The sequence below is a fragment of the Megalobrama amblycephala genome, linkage group LG17 (assembly GCF_018812025.1).
Source record: "Megalobrama amblycephala isolate DHTTF-2021 linkage group LG17, ASM1881202v1, whole genome shotgun sequence".
Taxonomy (NCBI): Eukaryota; Metazoa; Chordata; class Actinopteri; order Cypriniformes; family Xenocyprididae; genus Megalobrama; species Megalobrama amblycephala.
In genome coordinates this window covers 40,993,395-41,017,121 of record NC_063060.1, presented here as the reverse complement: position 1 = coordinate 41,017,121, position 23,727 = coordinate 40,993,395, and the positions used below count along the sequence as shown (strand labels likewise).

Sequence of the window (23,727 nt, the reverse complement as noted above, 5' to 3'; positions counted from 1 at the left end):
TATTATTATTACAATTTAAAATTACTTTTTTTCACTTTTAAAATATAATTTATTCCTTTGTTGGCAAAGCTTAATTTTCAGTATCATTACTCCAGTCTTCAGTGTCACATGATCCTTCAGAAATCATTCTAATATGCTGATTTGCTGCTCAAGATTCATTTCTTATTATTATCAATGGTAAAAACCATTGTGCTGCTTATTAATAATTTCAAAAGAACAACATTTATTTGAAATTTAAATCTTTTGTAACATTATCAGGGCTTAACGCTAAGGATGTTTCTACTGGCCCGATTGGGCCAGTGGTTAAAATTTTTTCTTGCCCAGCCAAAATTTTCACAAAAAATAAATAAATAAAATAGGCCTAATTATTGTCTTCGTTCTTTTTGATGCATAACCTTAATAAATAAGGTTGTGACTAGTGATCGACCGATATTGATTTTTTTATAACCGATACCGATTATTTGCATGTTTATGTACCTGATAACCGATATGCAGAACCGATATTTATTTACTGTTATACTTCTGTTTTTGACAATTATTACAACACAATGAGCTGAACAAACCATTTTATTTATAACAATCACTCCCTCCTTGCATACAAAAAAAAACCTTTATATTTATACACAAATAAATAGAGGGATCTGAGTCCAAAAAATTAAAGTGCATTGTTACTAAGTGTCTTTGTTTTAAAATAAAAGCTTTGAGGTAAAAAAATAAAGCACAAAAATGATTATAACATATTGGTGGGGGCTATTTAGAAGTGCATAGCTATTTAGTAGTGTAACTTAATACTCCCATTTAAGCAGAACTAGGTTGTAGTGTAGAAAACAGAGTCTTTCAGCATTCTGCCCTGTAAGCCTGCTTCGTTTGTTTTAATAAATGGCTCCCACTTCACTGAAGACTCGTTCACTGGGCACCGAAGACGGTGGGGGGCAAAGGAACTTTCTTGACAGACGAGCAAGGTGCTGAGCAATATGAACGAACTTTTTTTTCCAAGACTATATAAAGTTAAACAGCACTTGTCAGTTGGCATTTTATGATCTAAATTTAATCTAACATTAAATCATGAAATGCCAACTGACAAAGTGCTGTTTGACTATAACTTAATCAACCGCGATCGCGCATGGAGATAATAAATAATTAATTTCCACAAAGCGGTAGGCTATATTTATATGTGTATTAGCGAAATAATTGTTATGTAGTAAATGATAATATAATCTAGGGTGTTTAAACAAGATAATCTTGTCAAAAGTTTAATTCACTGGCCGTGCTTAAGCCTCCTGATCATCCGTCAGTTGCTAAGCAATATGAACGAACTTTTTCTTCTAGACTAATGGTGAGCAAATACAACAGATAGAGAATTAAATTCAGCGCTTTTATTTTCAACATGCACTCATTCATGTCTGTTTTATTTAATTCATGTAAAGTTACGTCTTTATTGGGGGGCAGGACATGACGAATTACACTACGTGACTCAATGAGTTCGTCTCAATTGTTTAGAAACAAGCTGCATAAATTAACTATATCAGGAATTTATGTCTCAGATCTCATTTGTGCATGTCTGTTATGTTAAATAAAGTTGATTAATTAAAGCAAACCAAGTAGAACATATACTTTACCTGTGCACTGATCTCCTCAGACGCCCGGACTGCAATGGCGGAAATCTCAAAACGGCCACAAGATGGCGCCGTAAATCGGCGAATCCGATATTACAAAACCGATACCCGATTATGGAAAAATGCTTAAATATCGGGAAAAATATCGGTAAACAGATACATCGGTCGATCACTAGTTGTGACACCAAAAACTACCAGTCCAACTATAAATTTCAAATATTGTTAAAGACAAATAAATTGTCAGTAATAAAGCAAGAACAAATAATCAAATTAAGAGCATGTATTGCTGCTTTTCATGTATTTCAGGTAAGTCTACCAGTAATTTTCAGTTAGAAAAAATTAATAATTAGATGTAAAATAGCACTACATATTCTTCACTGTATAAATTAAATATAGATTAATCCTTATTAAAGTTACAAAAATTATTCAGTTGAGCAGTGAGCGATTTTTCTTTGGCCTTTGTTTGATTAACATTAAAACAAAGACAGCAGCAGGTTTGTTAGGCTGCTGTCACTTTAAGAGCTGCACGGATCCAATATACTGATGCACATACGTTTTATTTCTCAACTGTTTATGTTCAGTTTAGATATAACAGACTATGTATACTAGGATACTCGCCAAGACGTGCACAGCTCCCCCAAAATAATTTATTAGGGCTGGGTTGTAGTGTAGAAAACAGAGTCTTTCAGCATTCTGCCCTGTAAGCCTGCTTCGTTTGTTTTAATAAATGGCTCCCACTTCACTGAAGACTCGTTCACTGGGCACCGAAGACGGTGGGGGGCAAAGGAACTTTCTTGACAGACGAGCAAGGTGCTGAGCAATATGAACGAACTTTTTTTTCCAAGACTATATAAAGTTAAACAGCACTTGTCAGTTGGCATTTTATGATCTAAATTTAATCTAACATTAAATCATGAAATGCCAACTGACAAAGTGCTGTTTGACTATAACTTAATCAACCGCGATCGCGCATGGAGATAATAAATAATTAATTTCCACAAAGCGGTAGGCTATATTTATATGTGTATTAGCGAAATAATTGTTATGTAGTAAATGATAATATAATCTAGGGTGTTTAAACAAGATAATCTTGTCAAAAGTTTCATTCACTGGCCGTGCTTAAGCCTCCTGATCATCCGTCAGTTGCTAAGCAATATGAACGAACTTTTTCTTCTAGACTAATGGTGAGCAAATACAACAGATAGAGAATTAAATTCAGCGCTTTTATTTTCAACATGCACTCATTCATGTCTGTTTTATTTAATTCATGTAAAGTTACGTCTTTATTGGGGGGCAGGACATGACGAATTACACTACGTGACTCAATGAGTTCGTCTCAATTGTTTAGAAACAAGCTGCATAAATTAACTATATCAGGAATTTATGTCTCAGATCTCATTTGTGCATGTCTGTTATGTTAAATAAAGTTGATTAATTAAAGCAAACCAAGTAGAACATATACTTTACCTGTGCACTGATCTCCTCAGACGCCCGGGCTGCAATGGCGGAAATCTCAAAACGGCCACAAGATGGCGCCGTAAATCGGCGAATCCGATATTACAAAACCGATACCCGATTATGGAAAAATGCTTAAATATCGGGAAAAATATCGGTAAACAGATACATCGGTCGATCACTAGTTGTGACACCAAAAACTACCAGTCCAACTATAAATTTCAAATATTGTTAAAGACAAATAAATTGTCAGTAATAAAGCAAGAACAAATAATCAAATTAAGAGCATGTATTGCTGCTTTTCATGTATTTCAGGTAAGTCTACCAGTAATTTTCAGTTAGAAAAAATTAATAATTAGATGTAAAATAGCACTACATATTCTTCACTGTATAAATTAAATATAGATTAATCCTTATTAAAGTTACAAAAATTATTCAGTTGAGCAGTGAGCGATTTTTCTTTGGCCTTTGTTTGATTAACATTAAAACAAAGACAGCAGCAGGTTTGTTAGGCTGCTGTCACTTTAAGAGCTGCACGGATCCAATATACTGATGCACATACGTTTTATTTCTCAACTGTTTATGTTCACTTTAGATATAACAGACTATGTATACTAGGATACTCGCCAAGACGTGCACAGCTCCCCCAAAATAATTTATTAGGGCTGTCAAACGATTAATTGCATACAAACTAAAAGTTTAAGTTTGTCTAATATATGTGGGTGTAATTATTATGTACATATAAATGCAAACACATTCATGTATATATTTGAGAAATATTTACAAGTATATGTATTTATTTATATTTTTATATAATTTACATTATATATAAATACAAATATTTTGTACGTAAATAACATATTTCTGTTAAATATATGCATTAACTTGTGTGTATTTATATATGCATATTAATTACACACAGTACTCACACATATATTATGCAAACTTTTATTTTGTATGTGATTAATCGTTTGACAGCCCTACAATTTATAAATTAATATTTATTCACAATATTATAAAAATGTGTACACCACGTGTTCAAGTCAAAGTACTTTTTATTTGATGGTTACACAACATTACAATTTTTAAAAGAGAATCTAAATTTTAACACTCTGAGGTCTGAAAACGCGCCGGCGCGTTTTGCAGTTTTTTTTTTCACATTGCAGCAAAACAGACTTAAAATACTCCGTCATTTTTTGTCATAGAGACATAAGTAATACATCAATTGAAACTATAAAATATCTTCTTTTATTTGTATACACTCAGAGTAAAAACACAATGTTGTGCTTTTTGTAAAATAAAGAAAACTAACATGATGCGTGATTTCTCCTCTCCCTCTGAACGAAGTCCAATCTGATAGTTCTCAGAAAATGAACTGTAACTTAGTGAATACTAATCACAGAAAAATTAAACTTATGTCTAAAAAAACGTTAAGATGTCAGGTTTTAAATCATGTAAGTCAAATCGAAAACAAACCTTCTGTGTTTATTTAATCTGTATGAAAAGAGAGCCATGTCAGAAGTCCGTGATTCAGCTCATTATCTGCTAATGCGGCCACGCCCACGGAGCCAGCGCTATTCAGACGCAAATTCAGAGGCAATACATGCATTCATCGTCTCAATCGTGTATTTATTGTCTTGAAAAGTTTTTATCTGGATGTAAAAGTCATGGTTAGGGAGCTCTAGAAGACATGCAGTTAGTTCCTGTTTTCTTTTCTTCTATAGATGAAGTTTAGATGAGTTTTTGTTTCTTTAGCGCCCTCCGGCTGCAGTATGAATTGGAAACTCCATTCATGGAATAGCCTCTTCTTCTTTTAGATGAATTTGTGGACTAAAAATGCACAGAGAGCGCCCTCCGACTTCAAGGATGAATTGAAAACACCAGCGCTCATAGTAATGACAATGAATATTAAATAAATATAACTACTCTGTATAGAAAATTGACATAAGCATATGAGAATCCAATATTTCTCCAAATGTGCATGCTTTTAAACTAAAAGCCTATATTCAGACTCTTTGCATCACAGAAATACATTATATTTTAAAGTATAATATAAAACCATTACTTTATATTGTAATAATATTTTTCTGTATGTTTCATATATCATGATGAGCTTGAGACATCACAGAAGGTTTTTTTCACAGCCTACCTGACTGAAATGCCTCATTAACATGCAAGTCATTTCAGCTCATTACTATCCAATTCTTTTGTCTTCTCAGGTGAGAATGGCCCATTTTCAGTGGTAATTCACGCCTCCATGCATACTGTGTTTCTTGGCAAAAAGTGTCTTACAAAAACTAAATCAATATATTGTTTTATATGAAGGAGTAGGCAGCATAATTTTTACATAATTTTGAAGCAAAAACTCTAGTTTACAACCTCCAATACCCAGAAGTCTTGTGAACACAGATTTACTATACTTTTTTTGGCCTTATTTCAGTGACTTAAGGTTTTTGTTTTTTCAATAACCACGCATAAACATTATTCCTTCAAAAACACAAACATGTACATACATGTTCCTCACATATTATTGTAGCCTAGTTCATGCTGAATACAGTGTAATGACACTTTTGTCATTTATATGTTTATGAACAACTGAAAAAAGCACAAATGTCAGGGCATGTCAAAACTTCTCCAGGCCCCAAATCAGCCTCAGACTCCAGAGGGTTAATTGTCATTTTTTTTCTTAATAATGACATGAGTTTTTCGAAACCATTTGAAACCACTGTGCATACAGAGAGTCCATTTCTAGGAACTTGGCACATGATTTTAAACAATTTTTACAGCCAGCAAGGCAACTCGGCTCACTCTGCAACTCTACTAATCTGTCTGTGTTTGTGAGAGGGAGATTGTATGTGCGTTTGAACATACACAAGTGCGTTCATATGTGTGTTTGAGGGCAGCAGCACATGCTCCAGCTAGCCATGCGTGGTTTATTTTTAACAGGCTGTCTCAGAGACAAGCTTGCAGGTCACGTTGTTAGAAAGAGGCCAGTAAAGTCACGTACAGTTAGTCCAAAGGAATCTGTAGATCACTATAGATTCTCTGCGCTATGTAAGGACCCTCTGGATCTTTCTGTAGTTATCTTTAGGGTTTTTCCTCTCTCTTTCCTTTGCCTGTGCCACACACAGCCTCTTTCACCAGTGTCGTTTTGGTGGGGGGTGAAGAAATATGTAAACACTGACTTCAGTGGGAGAGAAGGACTTGCAACAAGACTCTTGTCAAACAACTGGCAGCAGTGTGCTGTTCTGTGTAGTGTGAGTTTATAGGGTTTTGTGTGCATGTGTTTGACTGAAATAAAGAGCACATAAAAGGCAGAGGAATGTGGTTAGACCATTTTAGGAGCTGCTTATCAGAGTAGGCCATTTTGTCATTGTTTTAATATTTACAATGGTAACCTAGTGTTACATCAAGTTAGGACATGACCGTGGAGTTACTGAGAAAACACTTTAAGGTAGATTACAACTGAAGTATTGACAGCGTCTGTCATTTTCCACAGAAAATAATCCGTCACTTAATGCTTAATCTGAAGAAAGAGTTTTGCACTTACAATAGACATTTCAGCACCATTACTCACCTGTTCCCAAAGTATAAACTTATTCCAAATAACTTTTTAACAGTTTTGCAAAAATAATTAATTAATTTTTTATCAGCTTTCCAAAAACATGCTTTGGTCGGACAAACTAATAGTTCCGCTCCATACTCGTGGCATTGGTTAAAGGATTAGTTCACTTTCAAATAAAATTTTCCTGATCATTTACTCACCCCATGTCATCCAAGATGTTCATGTCTTTCTTTCTTCAGTGGAAAAGAAATTAAGGTTTTTGATGAAAACATTCCAGGATTATTCTCCTTATAGTGGACTTCAATGGAGCCCAAACGGTCAAAATTACAGTTTCAGTGCAGCTTCAAAAGGCTTTAAACGATACCAGACGAGGAATAAGGGTCTTATCTAGAGAAACGATCGGCCATTTTTGAAAAAAATGTAAATGTATATGCTTTATATAAACAAATGATCACCTTTGTAAGTGCCAGTGTTGTAAGTGTACCAGGAAGAGACATTTTTATTTGTTTCATATGGCGCAAACCCACCCTTTTTCTTTCCAGAAAAAGCCAAATATATTTTATATTTTTCTTGTTTTTCACTATAGAAATGAAGGGGTAAGTGTGGTAACCTTCTTTTTTTTTTTCTTCTTCGTGCTAAGCCATATTTTCACTATATGAAAATATCTCTCTGTGAATGAGAAGCATCTGTGTTTTCCCTTAAAATAGTTTCTCTGAATGTACTTTTTCTCTCTCCACAGTGTGTCCATCCTCATGCAAGCACCGTGCCTGCACCAAAGACAACCAGTGCTGCCACGACCAGTGTCTGGGCGGCTGTTCGGAGCCCAACTCGTCTCGCAAATGCGTGGCCTGCCGCAACTACATGCACAATAACATCTGCGTGGAAAAGTGCCCAGCTGGTTTCTACACCTTTAAGGGCTGGCGCTGCGTCAACTTCAGCTTTTGCCAGGAGCTCCACAACAAGTGCAAGCAGGGCAAAGGTGACTGCCACGAATACGTCATCCATGATGGTGCCTGCATCCCAGAGTGCCCTTCTGGGTACACCACTGTAAACTCCACTACGTAAGTAGCGCTCTACTTATTCATTCTCCACTCAGTGAACATGCACAAATACTAGCGTGCACGTCCCCAAGTGTCTTAAAGGGTACTTCAAATGCTTCATGTGTGCGTCAGAACCCACATAAACTAAATATTTCGTGTATGAACTATGACCCAGAGGATGCCTGGGTCATTGGACCACTCTGTGCCTCATTTAGGCTATGAACTGGATAGTAGACAGAGTAGTTGCTTGTCTTTTCCTCTTGTTTGTATTTACTAGTTAAATAAAAAAGATGATTTTGATGCTTTGTATATACTCAAACAGCACAGAGGACTCACGGTTGCTCATATGAAGTGATCGGCTATCCATCCATTTAATTCAGCCTGGTTTTCTTGTCTTAGCTGACTCGCAGCCTGAAAAGTACCCAAAATCCCTCTAAAACAGGCAGGCCAGACTTGTCTGATCATAGCGATGTGGTTGTTTGCACGAGCTGTGCAATTTGGCCCTCCAGTCAAGTAAAGGCATGTTTATTTATATAGCATTTTATACAGTAGATTGTGTTAAACCGTTTTACGGTATTAAACATGAAAAAACACGGTTAATGTTGCTTTCAATTAGAATTACAGGACCCATTTTATATTAAGTGGCCTTAACTACTATGTACTTACATTTAAATTAATCATTTGATACAATGCACTTATTGTGTAAATACATGTTTTTACATTGTACTTATATTTTAAAAACACCTGCATGTAATTACATCTGTAATTAATTTCTGTAATTACATTTATAATTACACTGTTGACCCATCCCTTACACCTTAACTCACCCTTAAACCTATCCATACCACCAAAGCTTTCCCTAACCTTACCCGTACCCCACCTCAATAGCAGCAAAAGTGTTTTGCAATTCAATATGAACCCAATAAGTACATCATACTTAATTTTCGATGTAAGCACATAGTAGTTAAGGCCACTTAATATAAAGTGGGACCGAATTACACTTCATTTTCCACTGTTAAGCAGCCCTCCAGTGTTTGTTTTCACTCACGGACATCTGACCTCGACAGACAGAGGGAATGAGCCGGAGATTTTCACTTCAAAGTGGGCGGAGCCCCAGACTGCACCTACTTATTACGTAATCGCCATTGACCAATGGTAGTTCGAAGGTGTTTACCAACTTTTCTTGTAAAGTTCGCTTTGGTGTCACACCAGTTTGTTCGTTTGTTTAAAGGATTAGTTCACCTCAAAATGAAAATTCTGTCATTAATTACTCACCTTTAAGTCGTTCCAAACTTGTGAGATTTTCATTCATCATCAGAACGCAAATGAAGATTTTTTTCCTCCATTGACTGCCTTTGAAATGACTAATTAGATGCATCAAAAAGTTTATAAAGATATCGTAAAACTAATAGACTAAACCGCTCGATTCATATGGAAGCTTAAACGCTGTTGCAAAGGCAGTCAATGGAGGGACAGAAATCTCTCAGATTTCATTAAAAAGATCTTCATTTGTGAAGATGAACGAAAGTCTTACGACTTTGGCACGACATGAGGGTGAGTAATTAATGACAGAATTTTCATTTTTGGGAGAACTAACCCTAATTCTGCTAAGACCAGCCAACCAGTTTAAGTTGCTTTTTAAGCCGGGATTTCATGCATCCCTTTTGTTTGTCTCTGATCAGGAACAATAAGTGAAGAAAAAGTCTGAACTGCAAAGATGGCTTAGAGTGATCAGGGCGGTACTGACCTCAGTCGACTGTCTGAGCACAAAAAGGGTCATATTGGAGAGAGAATGAGAGTGTGTGTCAAAAAGGGAGCGTTGTATATTAATGAGAGGAAGTGTGTGAGCGCTGACCTAGTGTGAGGCTTGGCAGTGCTGTTTGTGCCCATTTAAAGAAAGTCTGAGCAGAAAAGGGAGGATTACGACAGCCCGCTAACCTCTGTTTTACAGAGCTTTTCAGAACACAGTTTGTATTGTTTGTTTGTTTGTGGTGGAAATGACCAATGTCTCATAGCTTGTTTCCCTCTCACTTATTTCTATATACACACATGTGTATCTATATGCAGAAGGATTGGTCACATGAATGTTGTTTTTTTCGTATTCTAAAAATGGTCGGTCTGATTTCCAGACATCGCTTTGGTCCAGCTGTGGTCAAAGAAAACCCTCAAAGAAAACAGCAGAGCATACAATCATGATGAGATATTTAGATAAAAACATGCATCGTCACGCACACTTAAACATGGCAAAATAATACTCGTGTTTAAATGAAAATGCATGTTAGCAACTATCTAGAGCGGTTATATGAAGAGCAGCAGACAGGAAAAAATAAACTATCGTTTGAGAGTTTGGCGTTGGTATGATTTTTTTTTTGTTTTTTTTTTTTTTTTATGAAAAAAACGCTTTGAAAACATTCTCTTATGGTGCATTTTATTTGACAAAAGTACAGTAAAACAGTAATATTGTGAAGTATCATTGCAAATAACTTTTAATATACTTTAAAATGTAATTTATTCCTATGATTGAAAAGCTGAATTTTGCTATCGCTTTTGATCAATTTAATGCTTTCTTGCTGAATAAAGTATTGAAAAACAGTGTTAATTTCGTTGACGAATAATTTTCGTCATAATTTTCGTCAACGACATTTTTTCACGGACGAAAACGAGACGATGACTAAATAAAAATGGGTTTTGAATGACTAAAACTATGACTAAAATCTACTCTTAATATTCGCCAACGAATAAAAATGAAATGAAAATGAAAGAGAGGGACAATTTAGGAAGATATCCAGTCAGGAATGCTGTCCTGTGTGGAAGATGTGCACATTTGAAGTGTAACACGCTGATCTAACCGCAGGAAACGCGGCGCTGTTGCGCGCTCTACAGGCTCGCGCAGCAGCACTTCAGACTGCTTAGTAATTAATGAATAGCGCACATTTATGCCAAGAGATTGCTTATAAACTAATATTGATGAATTATGTCAATGTTTACTACACTATGTTTATATGGTAATGTGTTGTAGGTTGTAAGAATGCATATTTATCTCCCTCATTAGTAGCCTGCTACTACAATAGGCTACAACGCAGGCTGCAGATATTTCAGAATAAGAGTCACGGTGTATTTCGGGATGGTTTATAATTATTATTTTTTTCCTGGTCATTATTGTTATTTTGTTTACACAATAAACTGTATTTAATTTAATTTCTATTTAATTCATAGTAAACTACTGTATCTTCTGTCACAGGAAGGAAAGACTAAGAACATTATTTGACATATTATTCAATATATTTTACAAGTATAAGGGTTATTATAGTTAACTAAACCTAAAACCAAAGAAATCTTCATTATTTTAAATAAACTAACTGAAATAAAAAATAAATATATATAAAAAACTTATTTTATTTCATCTAGTTTCTAAGCTTTACCATAACCTGAGGTATTAAAATAACAGAAATAAAAACTTAGACATTTAAAAGCGAAAACTAAAAGACATAAACACAAAAAATTAAAAATCTAAAACTAAAAATCAAATCTAATAAAATTTTAAACAAAAACTATAGTACCTCATTGATAAGTGTGTCAATCCCTGAAATATGCTGAATTTTGCTCTTTCGTGTCTTTTTGCACTTGAACGGTCAAAAACCGTCTTCTTTGGGGAGCAAAGTACAGTTGGGTGAACATAAACAGTTTGGGGAATATCAGATGTGCCTATATCAGTGTATAGGATCTGTGTATTGTTAGAGAAATGCTTTATGCATTACAATTTAACTAAATTAGATTTTAGTCCACTAAATCTACTGTAGATTTAGTCGACTAAAATCTTATGATATTTAGTCGACTAAAACTAGACTAAAACTAAAACAATTTCCGATGACTAAATTATGACTAAAACTAAATGGCATTTTAGTCAAAAGACTATGACTAAAACTAAATCAAAATTTGCTGTCAAAATTAACACTGTGAAAAATATCTTACTGACCCCAAACTTTTAAAACTTTCAGTGTACATGTCCATTTTATCATTTAAGAGTTCTCAAAAAAATTATTGGGCACTGGTAAAACATCTACTATAATATAATAAAATACTAGTAGTGATGTATGTTGTTTGCAAAAAGTATTATTTTGTCAGAATATATAATTTTGAATGGCTGTCCATTTACTCTATATAGTGTAGTTACAGAATCTGCCAGAATTTATTTTGATTGACCTCTCCATACCCAAGTGATGTTTTATTCTACTGAGGAACATGATTAGCATAATGTGAAATGCTGAGTCATTCTGTCAATCTGCAAAAAGCATAAGAATCATAAAACTATAATAAAAAGAGTCCATATGACTCATCTTCTGAGGCCACACAATAGCTTTGTGTGAGAAACGGACTAAAATTTAAGCTACAAACAAGCTTCTTTCTCAACACCATATCAGGAGAAAGACGATAAGAAACTGCTCAATCTTCATTGGTTCTCACATTTATCATGAGTCACCATGTTATTAATGTGCAAACACTTGAATGAGATTTTAAACCAAGATATTTTGTGGATAACAAGTTCAGTTTTGTTCCGTTTCTCAGAAGTAACTATTAAAGTCCCCTGATCACCAAAATGACATATTTAATCTTTTTTTTTTCTGAAAATAATTTTTTCATGCCTTAAAATAGCCTGAATGTAACTCTACACCCTTGCTTCGTTTTGTATACGTGGGTCAATAAATATGCAAATTAGCCCCGCCTCCACTCAATCACACACGCTCAGAATACCTGATCCACTCGATCAACTTTACTGTAGTAAACACTATGCAATGGCAATACTGGTTTAATTCAGCCACATATGTTTGAACCAAAAACGAATTCAGAAGAAGAAACGCTAATTAATATGATTAGCCTTTGGCTTGACTATGTTATCAAACAGCTAATAATGTTACACAAACCATGTTCCCGTTCGCCATCTCAGAGTCGGACAGCTGCCTTCTAACAATCATTATCCTTATAAACGCTTTGAACAACTTTGAAGTCAGTGGAGAAAGGCATACAGTTCATCATATCATTGTAATGTTTATCATATACATAATTCACCCACTATATTGCTAAATGTTCCCGATTTTTCATATCAACAGAAAAATATAACCTGGCTTTTCTTGAGACTCCCTCCTTCAGAGCACTGTTAATGATATGCTAAAGCCCGCCCACACTTTGATGGGATTGCTTACTACATATTTGTGACAAAGAGAACAAGGTCGATTTCAAACTGCGTTTTGGTTCACTGCAGCTTTAAGGAGAAAATGCTCAGCAATGGTGCTGACTAATAAATTTGCTCAAGGTTTGTCTTAAAGCATATTAAAAACACCACAAAGACATATAAACAACATTAAAAACTTGATTTTCACCAGAGGGTGTCTTAAATGGCTTTGGGTGTTGAATGAACCACTTTTATGGTACTTTTTATCCTTTTGACAGTCTGAATCGCCATCCTGTTTTGTTGTAAGTAAAAAGCAGACATTTTGTGTTCCTAGGAAATAAAATAATCATATATGGTTGAAGCAAAATTAAGGTGAGTTAATGATGACAGAACTGACCCTGAGATGCATGTTCTGCCAGATAGGAGACTCCCACTTTCTGTTCTCTCTTTCTCATGATACTCTTGCTCCCCCCTGCCAGTATGACCCCTGGGCTGGGAAGTTTGGGTGCACTGTGGGAATTCAGACAGCAGACACACAAATCACAGAGGCTGGACAGACAACAGCGCAGTGGTCCAACCTCACACCCAGTGCTGCCGCCCTCGGTTACAATCTCTGCATGTTAAACGCGTCCATCGAGATATCAGGAGTTTCGACACCCTTGTCCTCATCGGCTGGTCTCTCACTGTCTGTCAGATGCATAGACAGGGAGCGCCGTCTGGCTACTGACAGATAAACGACTCTTGAGTTGAATCCTCGCCGCAGGGAGACACGACATACTAGACTCTCTGATATGTCTGCAATAAGGATTTCACCCACGCACCAAGCTTCCTTTCAGATTAGCTGGATAAAGCGCAGCACATTCTGTCCTTTTTGGCGGGTACCGAAAAAGAATAACAACGTGCAAAAAAATCACAGGGTACCTCAAGATACGATACATGATACAGAATACATGGCTCACAATCCCGAAAATATCACAATACAGCAATTCTGAGATAATCAATATATTGCTAGACAATCCTATAATGATACATCACGACATCTGTCCAACTATGAAAAAAAAAAATGCTGTGGAAAGGTGCAGGTTTTCCACACTTTGGACTTAAAAATGGCTGGGGCATCTATAATTTTACTCAAACTGCTGTCCCATTAAAAAAAAAAACTCTCTTTTTTTCCTGCCGGTGCCGATAGCCTAGTGGGCAGCACACCGACAAATAGCGCAGTTGCGCTTTGGGTATCCCAAGTTTGAGTCCCTGCTCATGGACCTTTCTCCATCCCATCCCCCTCTGTTTAGAGTGCCTTACTTTATTAAAGCAGAACTCGGTAAGATTTGCGAAGCTCCCCCTACAGGTTCCTTCAGTGAATCACACTGTTGTAAATACTCCAAGCGCAGCTCTGGACTACAACGACTACAACGCTCACCAGCGCAGTAGTTTTGCAAATACAGTACAAGAAATCTCGATGGAGGTGGGTAATTTTCAAAATTGGCTTATAAAGTCATAATATATTCATTGTTTTTGAATTACCATAAAGCATTTTGTCACTCTCGCGTGAATGTGAGGCGAGATTGTGTCGGGTCGGCGCAGCTCAACTTGCAAGTGCTGTTTTTTGGCGTAGACGTGCCAGAGGGGGTTAGTGCACGCCTCAAACACACCACAAGTCAATTAACCATCGGAAGGACTTAGAAAACTATTTATGAAGATAAAAAAAAAGTTAGTTAGTTCTGCTTTAATTAAAATATCGATATTTGGCGCCAGCGTATCGATTCTCATATTGCACGAAGGAGGACAACAATATTGCCCTGTGGATATTTTGTCCCACCCCTAGTGCAAAACAGTGATGACCCATAAAGGAAATTATTTGAGCTTTGCCCGATCTGTGGTTTGTGCACATTCTTGGCACGGCTTCAGATCTGGTGTTATGTTGTGACACTAGTATGATTGTCAAGACTGTGAAAACCACACCTTAATATCCTTTGTTTTGCTTGTGGATTCACATTTTTTAAAGTTGTCGTACAAACATGCATTGCATAGTTTTACAGGAAACAGTGGCGCAGAAAGCATCCTGCACAGAGGACAAGCAGTTCCTCAGTCAGGGACAACAAATCTACAAAAACAATCAGTGATTAAGTTTTGTCTCTGGCACGTCTGAGAGAGTGTCTCATTCATCTTTGATTGCACCCTCGGCCTGCCCTGCAAGGTCACCCGCGCCCCCGCTCCCACCGAAACAGCGCTGGCACTTTGCGCAACAGGATCCATGTCCTTGACACAAACAATCCGTTATTGTCTTAATGCTGCATATTTGCCTTAACGTCAACGAAAATAGAAACGCTCCATCATATCTGCATTTCTTTGTGTCTGTTCGCAGCAAGTGTGGATGAATGACTTGTTTTTTGTCATGTGGCTTTGTGTAAATGTGACTTTGTGTTCTGTGCTGCAGGTTGAACTGCACCCCGTGCGCTGGCCTCTGTCCCAAAGTGTGCATGGGGCTGAAGACAGTTGACTCAGTCACTGCGGCGCAGGCTCTGAGAGGATGCACTGTGATCAACGGCAGTTTGGTTATCAACATCCGCGGAGGAAGTAAGAACAAACAAGCTCTCTAATACTATTTCTCCTCTTTGTGCAGCATAGAAGGGCGACTTTAATACGCATCTCTCTGGAATTCATGGTTCTGATTGGTTAATCAGCATTCTGCATATGTTTTTATATAGTGATGATTAAACTATATAATTGGCTTTTGTGGCAACCATTCTTCTATACTGTTAGATTCAGATCCCCATCAGTGTTCTGATCACCCTGTTGCTAACTGGAGGTGTATTTACCTTCAGGTTACTTAATAATAATATTCTGATTTTTATTATTAAAGGTGCCCTAGAATCAAAAATTGAATTTACCATGGCATAGTTGAATAACAAGAGTTCAGTACATGGAAATGACATACAGTGAGTCTCAAACTCCATTGTTTCCTCCTTCTTATGTAAATCTCATTCGTTTAAAAGACCTCCGAAGAACAGGTGAATCTCAACATAACACCGACTGTCGGGATCATTAATATGTACGCCCCCAATATTTGCATATGCCAGCCCATGATCAAGGCATTACACAAGGGCAGGACGTCTTGATGTGCACAGCTGAGGAGGGAGCGCGCGATTTAAAGGGGCCGCGCGCTGAATCGGTGCATAGTTAATGATGCTTCAAAATAGGCAAGTAAAAAAATTATTAAAAAAAAAAATCTATGGGGCAATGTTCCCTCTAATTTTTTTTCTCGCTGAGCAAAATTTTTCTCTGTTGAGCGCACATTTTGGCCACCTGAGCAAAAACATACTTTATATCAGACCTGTACAATGAACGTTAAAAAAAAACACACAAAAAAATGGTTTTATCATGCAACTGTAACATTTAACTTCAATGTGCCGTTTCTATTTTATTTGACCCTTGATGTAACTTAGTGATTTATTAAATAATATGTTTGAAAATGAGCAGTTCAGTCACTAAATTAAGCAAATTTTAGGTTACTTGAGATTTTTTCACATTGCTGTATTAACTGTACCAGTCTTTACCAAGAAATTCTATTAAAAATAATTTCTGTCCTCCTGCAGGACAGTTCAATTCTTTATAATAATATAATATGAACAGTTACAATGATGGTTTGGGACAACCATAATGTGTTTTTTTTACAGTCAATTATTAACAACAGACAGTGTTAAACCATCAAAATTACATGTTTATTGCTTATGAATTTCCCAGATTTTATATATCAGGAGGTTAAGATTTTTCGTGGCAAGGAGCCCTAAACAATCCCCTTGTGAGATCAATTTTTTATTAGGCTTACATTATAATATAATAAAATATAATATAATATTTAAGTATTTAAACTGATATACAGTATTATATCAGTTTAAATGCTTCCATTTCTTTTAATATATTATATAGTGAAAACAAACTGAAGCATTTAAACTGATAAATATTTTTAAGAAATGTGAACATTAACTCGTTTATAGTTATCTAAACATCCCTGAAACCCACAGCACCACACACACAAAAATCTATTTAAACTTAGGTATATCACTTATGTATTTTGAGTTTGCAAGCTACACCTGTGGTGGGAGTGTTTGTAAATGTCTCAGAGTTTTCCGTTATCCGTTATTTCCATCACTTTTCATTAAAACATGGATGTTTTATTTCACATTTCTTTTCGTTTTGCGTTGCCTCTTGTATTGAGGTATTTAGTCCGCAAACATTACAGTATTCTTACCACGACTGATTTGGCTCAGGGCCAGCCAGCTCATACGCGCTCAATCGTTGTCTTTCTATGAAACTTGTAAACCGCATTCACCGGTTCCAACTCTATAGCGACAATAACTCTATAGCGGTTGTCCAGAGCACTGCAATTATTTCTCATTTAAACTACTACAATCATTTTCATGTCTGTTCTCTGCGCGGCAATTGTTTCTTCTGCGCGGCCGCGGCTTCAGAAGTGCGCGGCCGCGCACGCGCGCAGCTTAGAGGGAACATTGCTATGGGGTTTTTTGAGCTGAAACTTCACAGACACATTCAGGGGACACCTTAGACTTATATTACATCTTGTAAAAACTGGTTCTAGGGCACCTTTAAGAAATATTTAGCTTTGGAAAAAAATTGGAGACCACTCCAAAATGTGCAGTTTCTCTGCATTTATTATTTATATGTATCTGTTTGAGGAAAACTAACATCTTTGATTTATTCTACAAACTACTGACAACATTTCTTCCAAATTTCAAATAAAAAATTTGTCATTTAGAGCATTTATTTGCAATTGGTCAAAATATTGAAAAAAGATGCTATGTTTTCTGACCTCGAATAATGCCAAGAAAGCAAGTTTATATTAATTTTTAAACAACACGATACTAATGTTTTAACTCAGTATTTGGTTGAATAACCCTGATTTCTAATCACAGCTTTCCTGCGTCTTGGCATGCTCCCTATCAGTCAGTCACATTGCTGTTGGGAGACTTTATGCCACTCCTGGTGAAAAAATTCAAGCGGTTTGGCTTTATGTAATGGCTGGTGACCCTCTTGCTTCGGGTCTGGAGATTGTGATGGACATGACAGGGTCTTGACCTTGATTGGCCTGGCTGTGTGGATTTGAAAACATGGCATCTTTTTTCGTTTACCAGTTGTCATTTTCAGCAAATAAATGCTCTAAATGACAATATTTTCATTTGAAATATGGAAGAAATGTTGTCAGTAGTTTGTAGAATAAATCAAAAATGTTCATTTTCCTCAAACAGATACATTCACTTCCAATAATTCAATGTAATCAATAACAGTTGTTACAGAGTAGCTTTATTGTACCTTATTGCACATTTTTAACAGTGTGCAGACTTTCGTAAATTCATAAATGTTAAACTTGCTCTTCTGTCCACCTCTCCCTGTTAGATAACATAGCCGCAGAGCTGGAAGCTAACCTGGGGCAGCTGGAGGAGATCACCGGCTACCTGACAGTGCGACACTCGTATGCCCTAGTCTCTCTATCTTTCCTTCGCAAGCTCCGAATCATCCATGGAGAGACGCAGGAAGTTGGGTATGAGTCTTCTTCATTGGATGTCTAGGTTTTCCTTGCCACTGTTTCCCATTTGGGATGTCAGGACTTATTTGTCAACCAACCTCTTGTTCTTATTTGTGTGCTGTTTTCTTTCCCATCAGGAATTATTCATTCTACGCGCTCGATAACCAGAACCTGCGTCAGCTGTGGGACTGGAACAAACACAACCTGACCATCCAGCAAGGTCGCATGTTTTTCCATCATAACTCCAAACTTTGCATGTCGGAGATCCGGAAGATGGAGGAGGTGACTGGCACTAAGAACCGTCAAACAAAGAATGACATTGTCTCAAAGACCAATGGAGATCAGGCTTCATGTGAGGAGGACATATCTTTGCATTTCCTTTATGCTCATGTGCACTTTTTCTGAGTAAATCTGAACGCATTGTTGTTGGTGTTTCACCAGGTGAGAGCCAGGTTTTGAAGTTCACACAGATTCGCACACTTTCAGACAAGATCATTATTAAATGGGAACCTTTCTGGCCGCCAGATTTTCGAGACCTCCTGGGATTCATGGTTTTATACAAAGAGGCGTAAGTGACTCAACTTTTTTTCTTTTTTTTTTAAGGTGCACTATGAAGGATTTTTGAAAAAATAAACTCTGGACTCGTACAAAAATAATGCCTCTCAATCATTACTTCTGTAACTCGACAGATCACTAGGCATTGTAATTACGTTTTTATGATGACTCGTAATTAGTTGGCTAAACTTGCTCACAAATTACAGCTAGTCATCTAACTATTAGCGTAACTGTTCTTTGATATGTACAAAAAATGCTATTTATGCATGTTAAGCACAATATTTTGCAAAATAGCTCATCCCGCTGGTATTCTCTTGAGTCGGCTGGGCTGCGTGTGCAACTGATAAATCATGTCAGGGTCGAGGGCTTGCACTTCTGGCGGTGCTCTGCCTGTGATGAGGGGCCAGGTTTGAACGTTGTGTTTACAAACAGTAACTGAAAATTCTGCATAGTGCACCTATAATCAAGATAGACGGCATATAATGTGTTGTGAATGAAATTAAGACTGTGAGGGATAGAAATACCATCCGAAATCCAGAGAATTTTGTCCACTGGAAACTTCAGTGAAAACTATATTTTATGTTTTGTCGACTTAAAGGGTTAGCTGTTACCGGAAGCTAGTGATTATAGTCTATAAAGTTATAAATATGGATATTTTTCCTTACAAAAACACACAGCTTCGCTTCAGAAGGCCTTTATTAACCCGCTGGAGTCATATGGATTACTTTTATGATGGATGGATGTGCTTTTTGGGCTTGAAAATCCTGGTTACTATTCACTCCCATTATAAAGCTTGGAAATATTTTTTAATATAACTCTGATTGTGTTCGTCTGAAAGAAGATAGTCATACACCTAGGATGGCTTGAGGGTGATGATTTTCATTTTTGGATGAACTAACCCTTTAATGATGCACACCAAGTTATACGGACTGTATTTTCCCTCACAGCCTCGTTTTCATTTTCACCATTTTAACAATGGTGTCTATCATGACTTTAAGGTCCATTTTATGGCTGTGCTTGGTTTGTAGATTGAGTTCAATGCAATGCTGTGTTAGTGTTTGATGACATTTGTCTCTGCTTCTCTAGGCCATATAAGAATGTGACTGAGTTCGATGGTCAGGATGCATGTGGGTCTAACAGCTGGGTCATAGCAGATGTGGACCCTCCGCCTCGCGCCACAGAGGGAAAAGAACAGCAGGAGCCCGGCTACCTCATCCTCCCTCTGAAGCCATGGACGCAGTACGCCATCATGGTCAAAACCCAGCTCTCCGCTTCTGATGAGCACCAGGTCCACGGAGCAAAGAGCGAAATCATCTATGTCCGCACCAATGCTACCAGTAAGAGCTTCACAAGCAGTGTTGTAGGAAGGTTATGATTTTTTCAAGGAAAAGGAAAATGAAACTTTTAGGACAAACCTAGAAATTTAGAAATTTGGGATGACCAGTTTTTGGTTCAGAACATCTATTTACTCTTTTAAGACCTTTCACTTTAAAGCATTTGTATGCGTGATCTCCTTACCAAGCCTGCTTAAAAGTTGATTTCAGTAGCAATGTTTATTGTGCAGACTTGGCATGAGAGAGGAATAAAAGAGGTCAAAGGCTGGTAAAATAGGTCGCTGGTGACTTTCAGTGGTGTGAAATCACTCAGTAGTGTGCACCATGTCAGGCCGTGATTTAGGTGAAAAAATAAATGTGGTTTGGTTTCAGTGCTGCCAGGTGTCTGTCTGACTTCCTTTTGAGCTTGTTTTGTCTTTCCTTCCTGATAACCACATAACCATTCACTAAACTGAGAACATTGTTTCGGCAGCTGGTTGGCAAGAGCTGAAAGTAGCGCTTCAGGGTTTTTCTCATTTTTTTTTTCTTTCTGGTTTGGCAAACGGTTGGGTTCGCACACTGCGACATCCATAGTGCCCCTCTACTTCTTCCTTTTTAGGAGGAAGCTGTCGTTATTCTTGTCTCGTCGGTGACCCAGTCTGACAATGCGGTCTAACCAGAATTGAGTTTTGTTTAGAGTCTACTAGTCTACTTTTTTTTTTTTTTTTTTTTGCTTTGTTCTTCTTCAGTCATTATTTTTTTCCACTTAATAATGGGTGACTTTTTTGTTGTTGTTGTTTTTCAGAACCCTCCGTGCCCCTGGACCCCATATCCTCGTCAAACTCCTCATCTCAGATCATTCTGAAGTGGAAGCCCCCTAACGATCCAAACGGAAACATCACACACTACTTAGTCTTCTGCCAGCAGCAACCAGAGGCCAGCGAGCTCTACAAGTTTGATTACTGTCAAAAAGGTTAGAAAACATACAGGATTATAATATAAAACATACACACTACCGTTCAAAAGTTTAGGGTTGGTAAGATTTGAACTGTTATGTATGGAAGCTTGTTTCTGCTATGAAATAAAAAATAAAAAAGGTAATTGCGACTTTTTATCTCACTATTTCAATTTTTTTTTCTCGCAATTGCGAGTTATATAGTCATAATTGCGTGATATAAATGTCAAGAATTGTGTGATATAAAGTCAAGTATTTGCGAGTTATAAAGTCAAAATTGCAAGTTATAAAGTCTGAATTGCATGATATAAAGTCAGAATTGCGTGATATAAAGCCAAGAATTGCGTTATAAAGACAAAATTGCATGATATAAAGTCAAAATTTCATGATATAAAGTCAGAATTGCGAGATATAAAGTCAAGAATTGTTATAGTCAGAATTGCATGATATAAAGTCAGAATTGCGTTATAAAGTCAGAATTGCGTTATAAAGTCAGAATTGCGTGATATAAAGTCAGAATTGCATGATATAAAGTCAAGAATTGGCAAGATATAAAGTCAAGAATTGCGTTATGAAGTCAGAATTGCTTGATATAAAGTCAAAATTGTGATATAAAGTCACAATTGCATGATAAAGTCAGAATTGTGTGTTATAAAGTCAGAATTGTATGATATAAAGTCAGAATTGCGAGATATAAAGTCAAGAATTGCGTTATAAAGTCAAAATTGTGTGATAGAAAGTCAAAATTGCATGATAAAGTCAGAATTGTGTTATAAAGTCAAAATTGCATGATATAAAGTCAAAATTGTATGATATAAAGTCAAGAATTGCGTTATGAAGTCAGAATTGCATGATATAAAGTCAAAATTGTGATATAAAGTCACAATTGCATGTGATAAAGTCAGAATTGTGAGATATAAAGTCAGAATTGCAAGTTATAAAGTCAGAATTGCGAGATATAAAGTCAGAATCGCGTTATGAAGTCAGAATTGCATGATATAAAGTCAAAAATTGCAAGATATAAAGTCAAGAATTGCGTTATGAAGTCAGAATTGCATGATATAAAGTCAAAATTGTGATATAAAGTCACAATTGCATGATAAAGTCAGAATTGCGAGATATAAAGTCAAGAATTGTTATAGTCAGAATTGCGTGATATAAAGTCCGAATTGTGAGTTATAAAGTCAGAATTTTGTGATATAAAGTCAGAATTGCGTGATTAAAAGTCGCAGTTGCCTTTTATTTTTTATTTAGTGGCAGAAACAAGCTTCCATAGTTATCCGTAAAGATGGCAGAACAAAATCAAAATGCAACCAAAACATTTGCACATTTTTTATCTCCTGCTTGAACTTAATAAAACAATTTTTAGAGTGCAGACCTTTTTTGAATTTTTGAACTACTGATACATGGGTCTTGGCACCTAATTATCTGGGAGAGCGCTGTGAGTGCTTTGATTGGGAGAGCAAAATCGAGGCCTTGTGTTTCTGTTATTCAGGTATGAAGCTGCCCACCAGAGCTCCCACACAAGTGGACAACGAAGAGGAACAGAAGTGGAACCAGACCGAGGAGCAGGGCCAAGATAGCCGCTGCTGCGCTTGCCCCAAAACAGAGAAACAGCTGAAGAAAGAGGCAGAGGAGACGGAGTACCGCAAAACCTTTGAGAACTACCTCCATAATGAAGTCTTTGAGCTCAGGTGAATTTCACAGTTCCTCATTTAACTAGCCTAGATTAGAACTGTAAATGTGAATCAGGGAGACTTTTTTTTTTATTTTTTGAAAGACGAGTGGTTCATGTTGTTATTGTGTTCATCTGTTTTGCCCAGAGTTCTAAACTCAGGGTTGAGCGTCTTCATAGTTGTCAGAACACTCTCCTTCACTGGGTTGTTTTTGAATCCAAGACCTTGAGTACATGTTTTTGTTAGTTGCATTTCCACCTTCTTTGTGTATCTTTGGCCTTCAGAAGCTCACAGCTGGCTCTAAAGATCTCGTTCCACTCCTACACACATGCACACTCCCACGTACACACACAGTTTCTCTCAGGCCTTGGTTTAATGTAGTCTTTGTTTTGGGGGCAAGATGTTGTCTGGTCTGTGGTAGGGATGGACAATGTTGACAACGACTACCACAACGCTTTCAGAGGAAGTGGAGACTCCTACACAAGCGGTTTGTCTCACTACCCTTCATTGTTCTGCACGTTTTATTCACTGCGACTTTACAGACTATAAAAAGTATTCAATTCGTTTTATTTAGACTTTAAAATATGGTTTTACTTGAGAATGATTTTATCCTCAGAAATGCTTTGGCTCTTCAAGCACACCAAAAGTGCTGAATCCTCCTGTCCTGAGCTCTTATATATGAGGAAATAACTGAAGGCTGTGGTGCTCTGGTAGTGGTTGACCGCTGGAATAGTTAAAATCAACCACATGAAATGCTCCTTTGCTCCCTCTAGAGGCGATGTTTGTAATGAACCCAATGAACTGGAATTTTGTGGCTTGCAGTCCATGCATGCTAGT

General features: G+C 36.8%; 1 protein-coding gene across 1 annotated transcript in view; it reads left to right on the top strand.

Annotated features, from left to right (window-relative positions):
• Positions 1–23,727, top strand: part of insra (insulin receptor a) — an 83,027-nt gene that overhangs the window by 45,343 nt on the left and 13,957 nt on the right. Inside the window, exons 3-10 of the mRNA XM_048164101.1 lie at positions 7,376–7,697; positions 15,284–15,423; positions 18,262–18,406; positions 18,529–18,743; positions 18,833–18,959; positions 20,033–20,283; positions 21,065–21,232; positions 22,710–22,908. Coding sequence (XP_048020058.1) covers positions 7,376–7,697; positions 15,284–15,423; positions 18,262–18,406; positions 18,529–18,743; positions 18,833–18,959; positions 20,033–20,283; positions 21,065–21,232; positions 22,710–22,908 — 1,567 coding nt within the window. The remainder of the gene's footprint in view (positions 1–7,375; positions 7,698–15,283; positions 15,424–18,261; positions 18,407–18,528; positions 18,744–18,832; positions 18,960–20,032; positions 20,284–21,064; positions 21,233–22,709; positions 22,909–23,727) is intronic.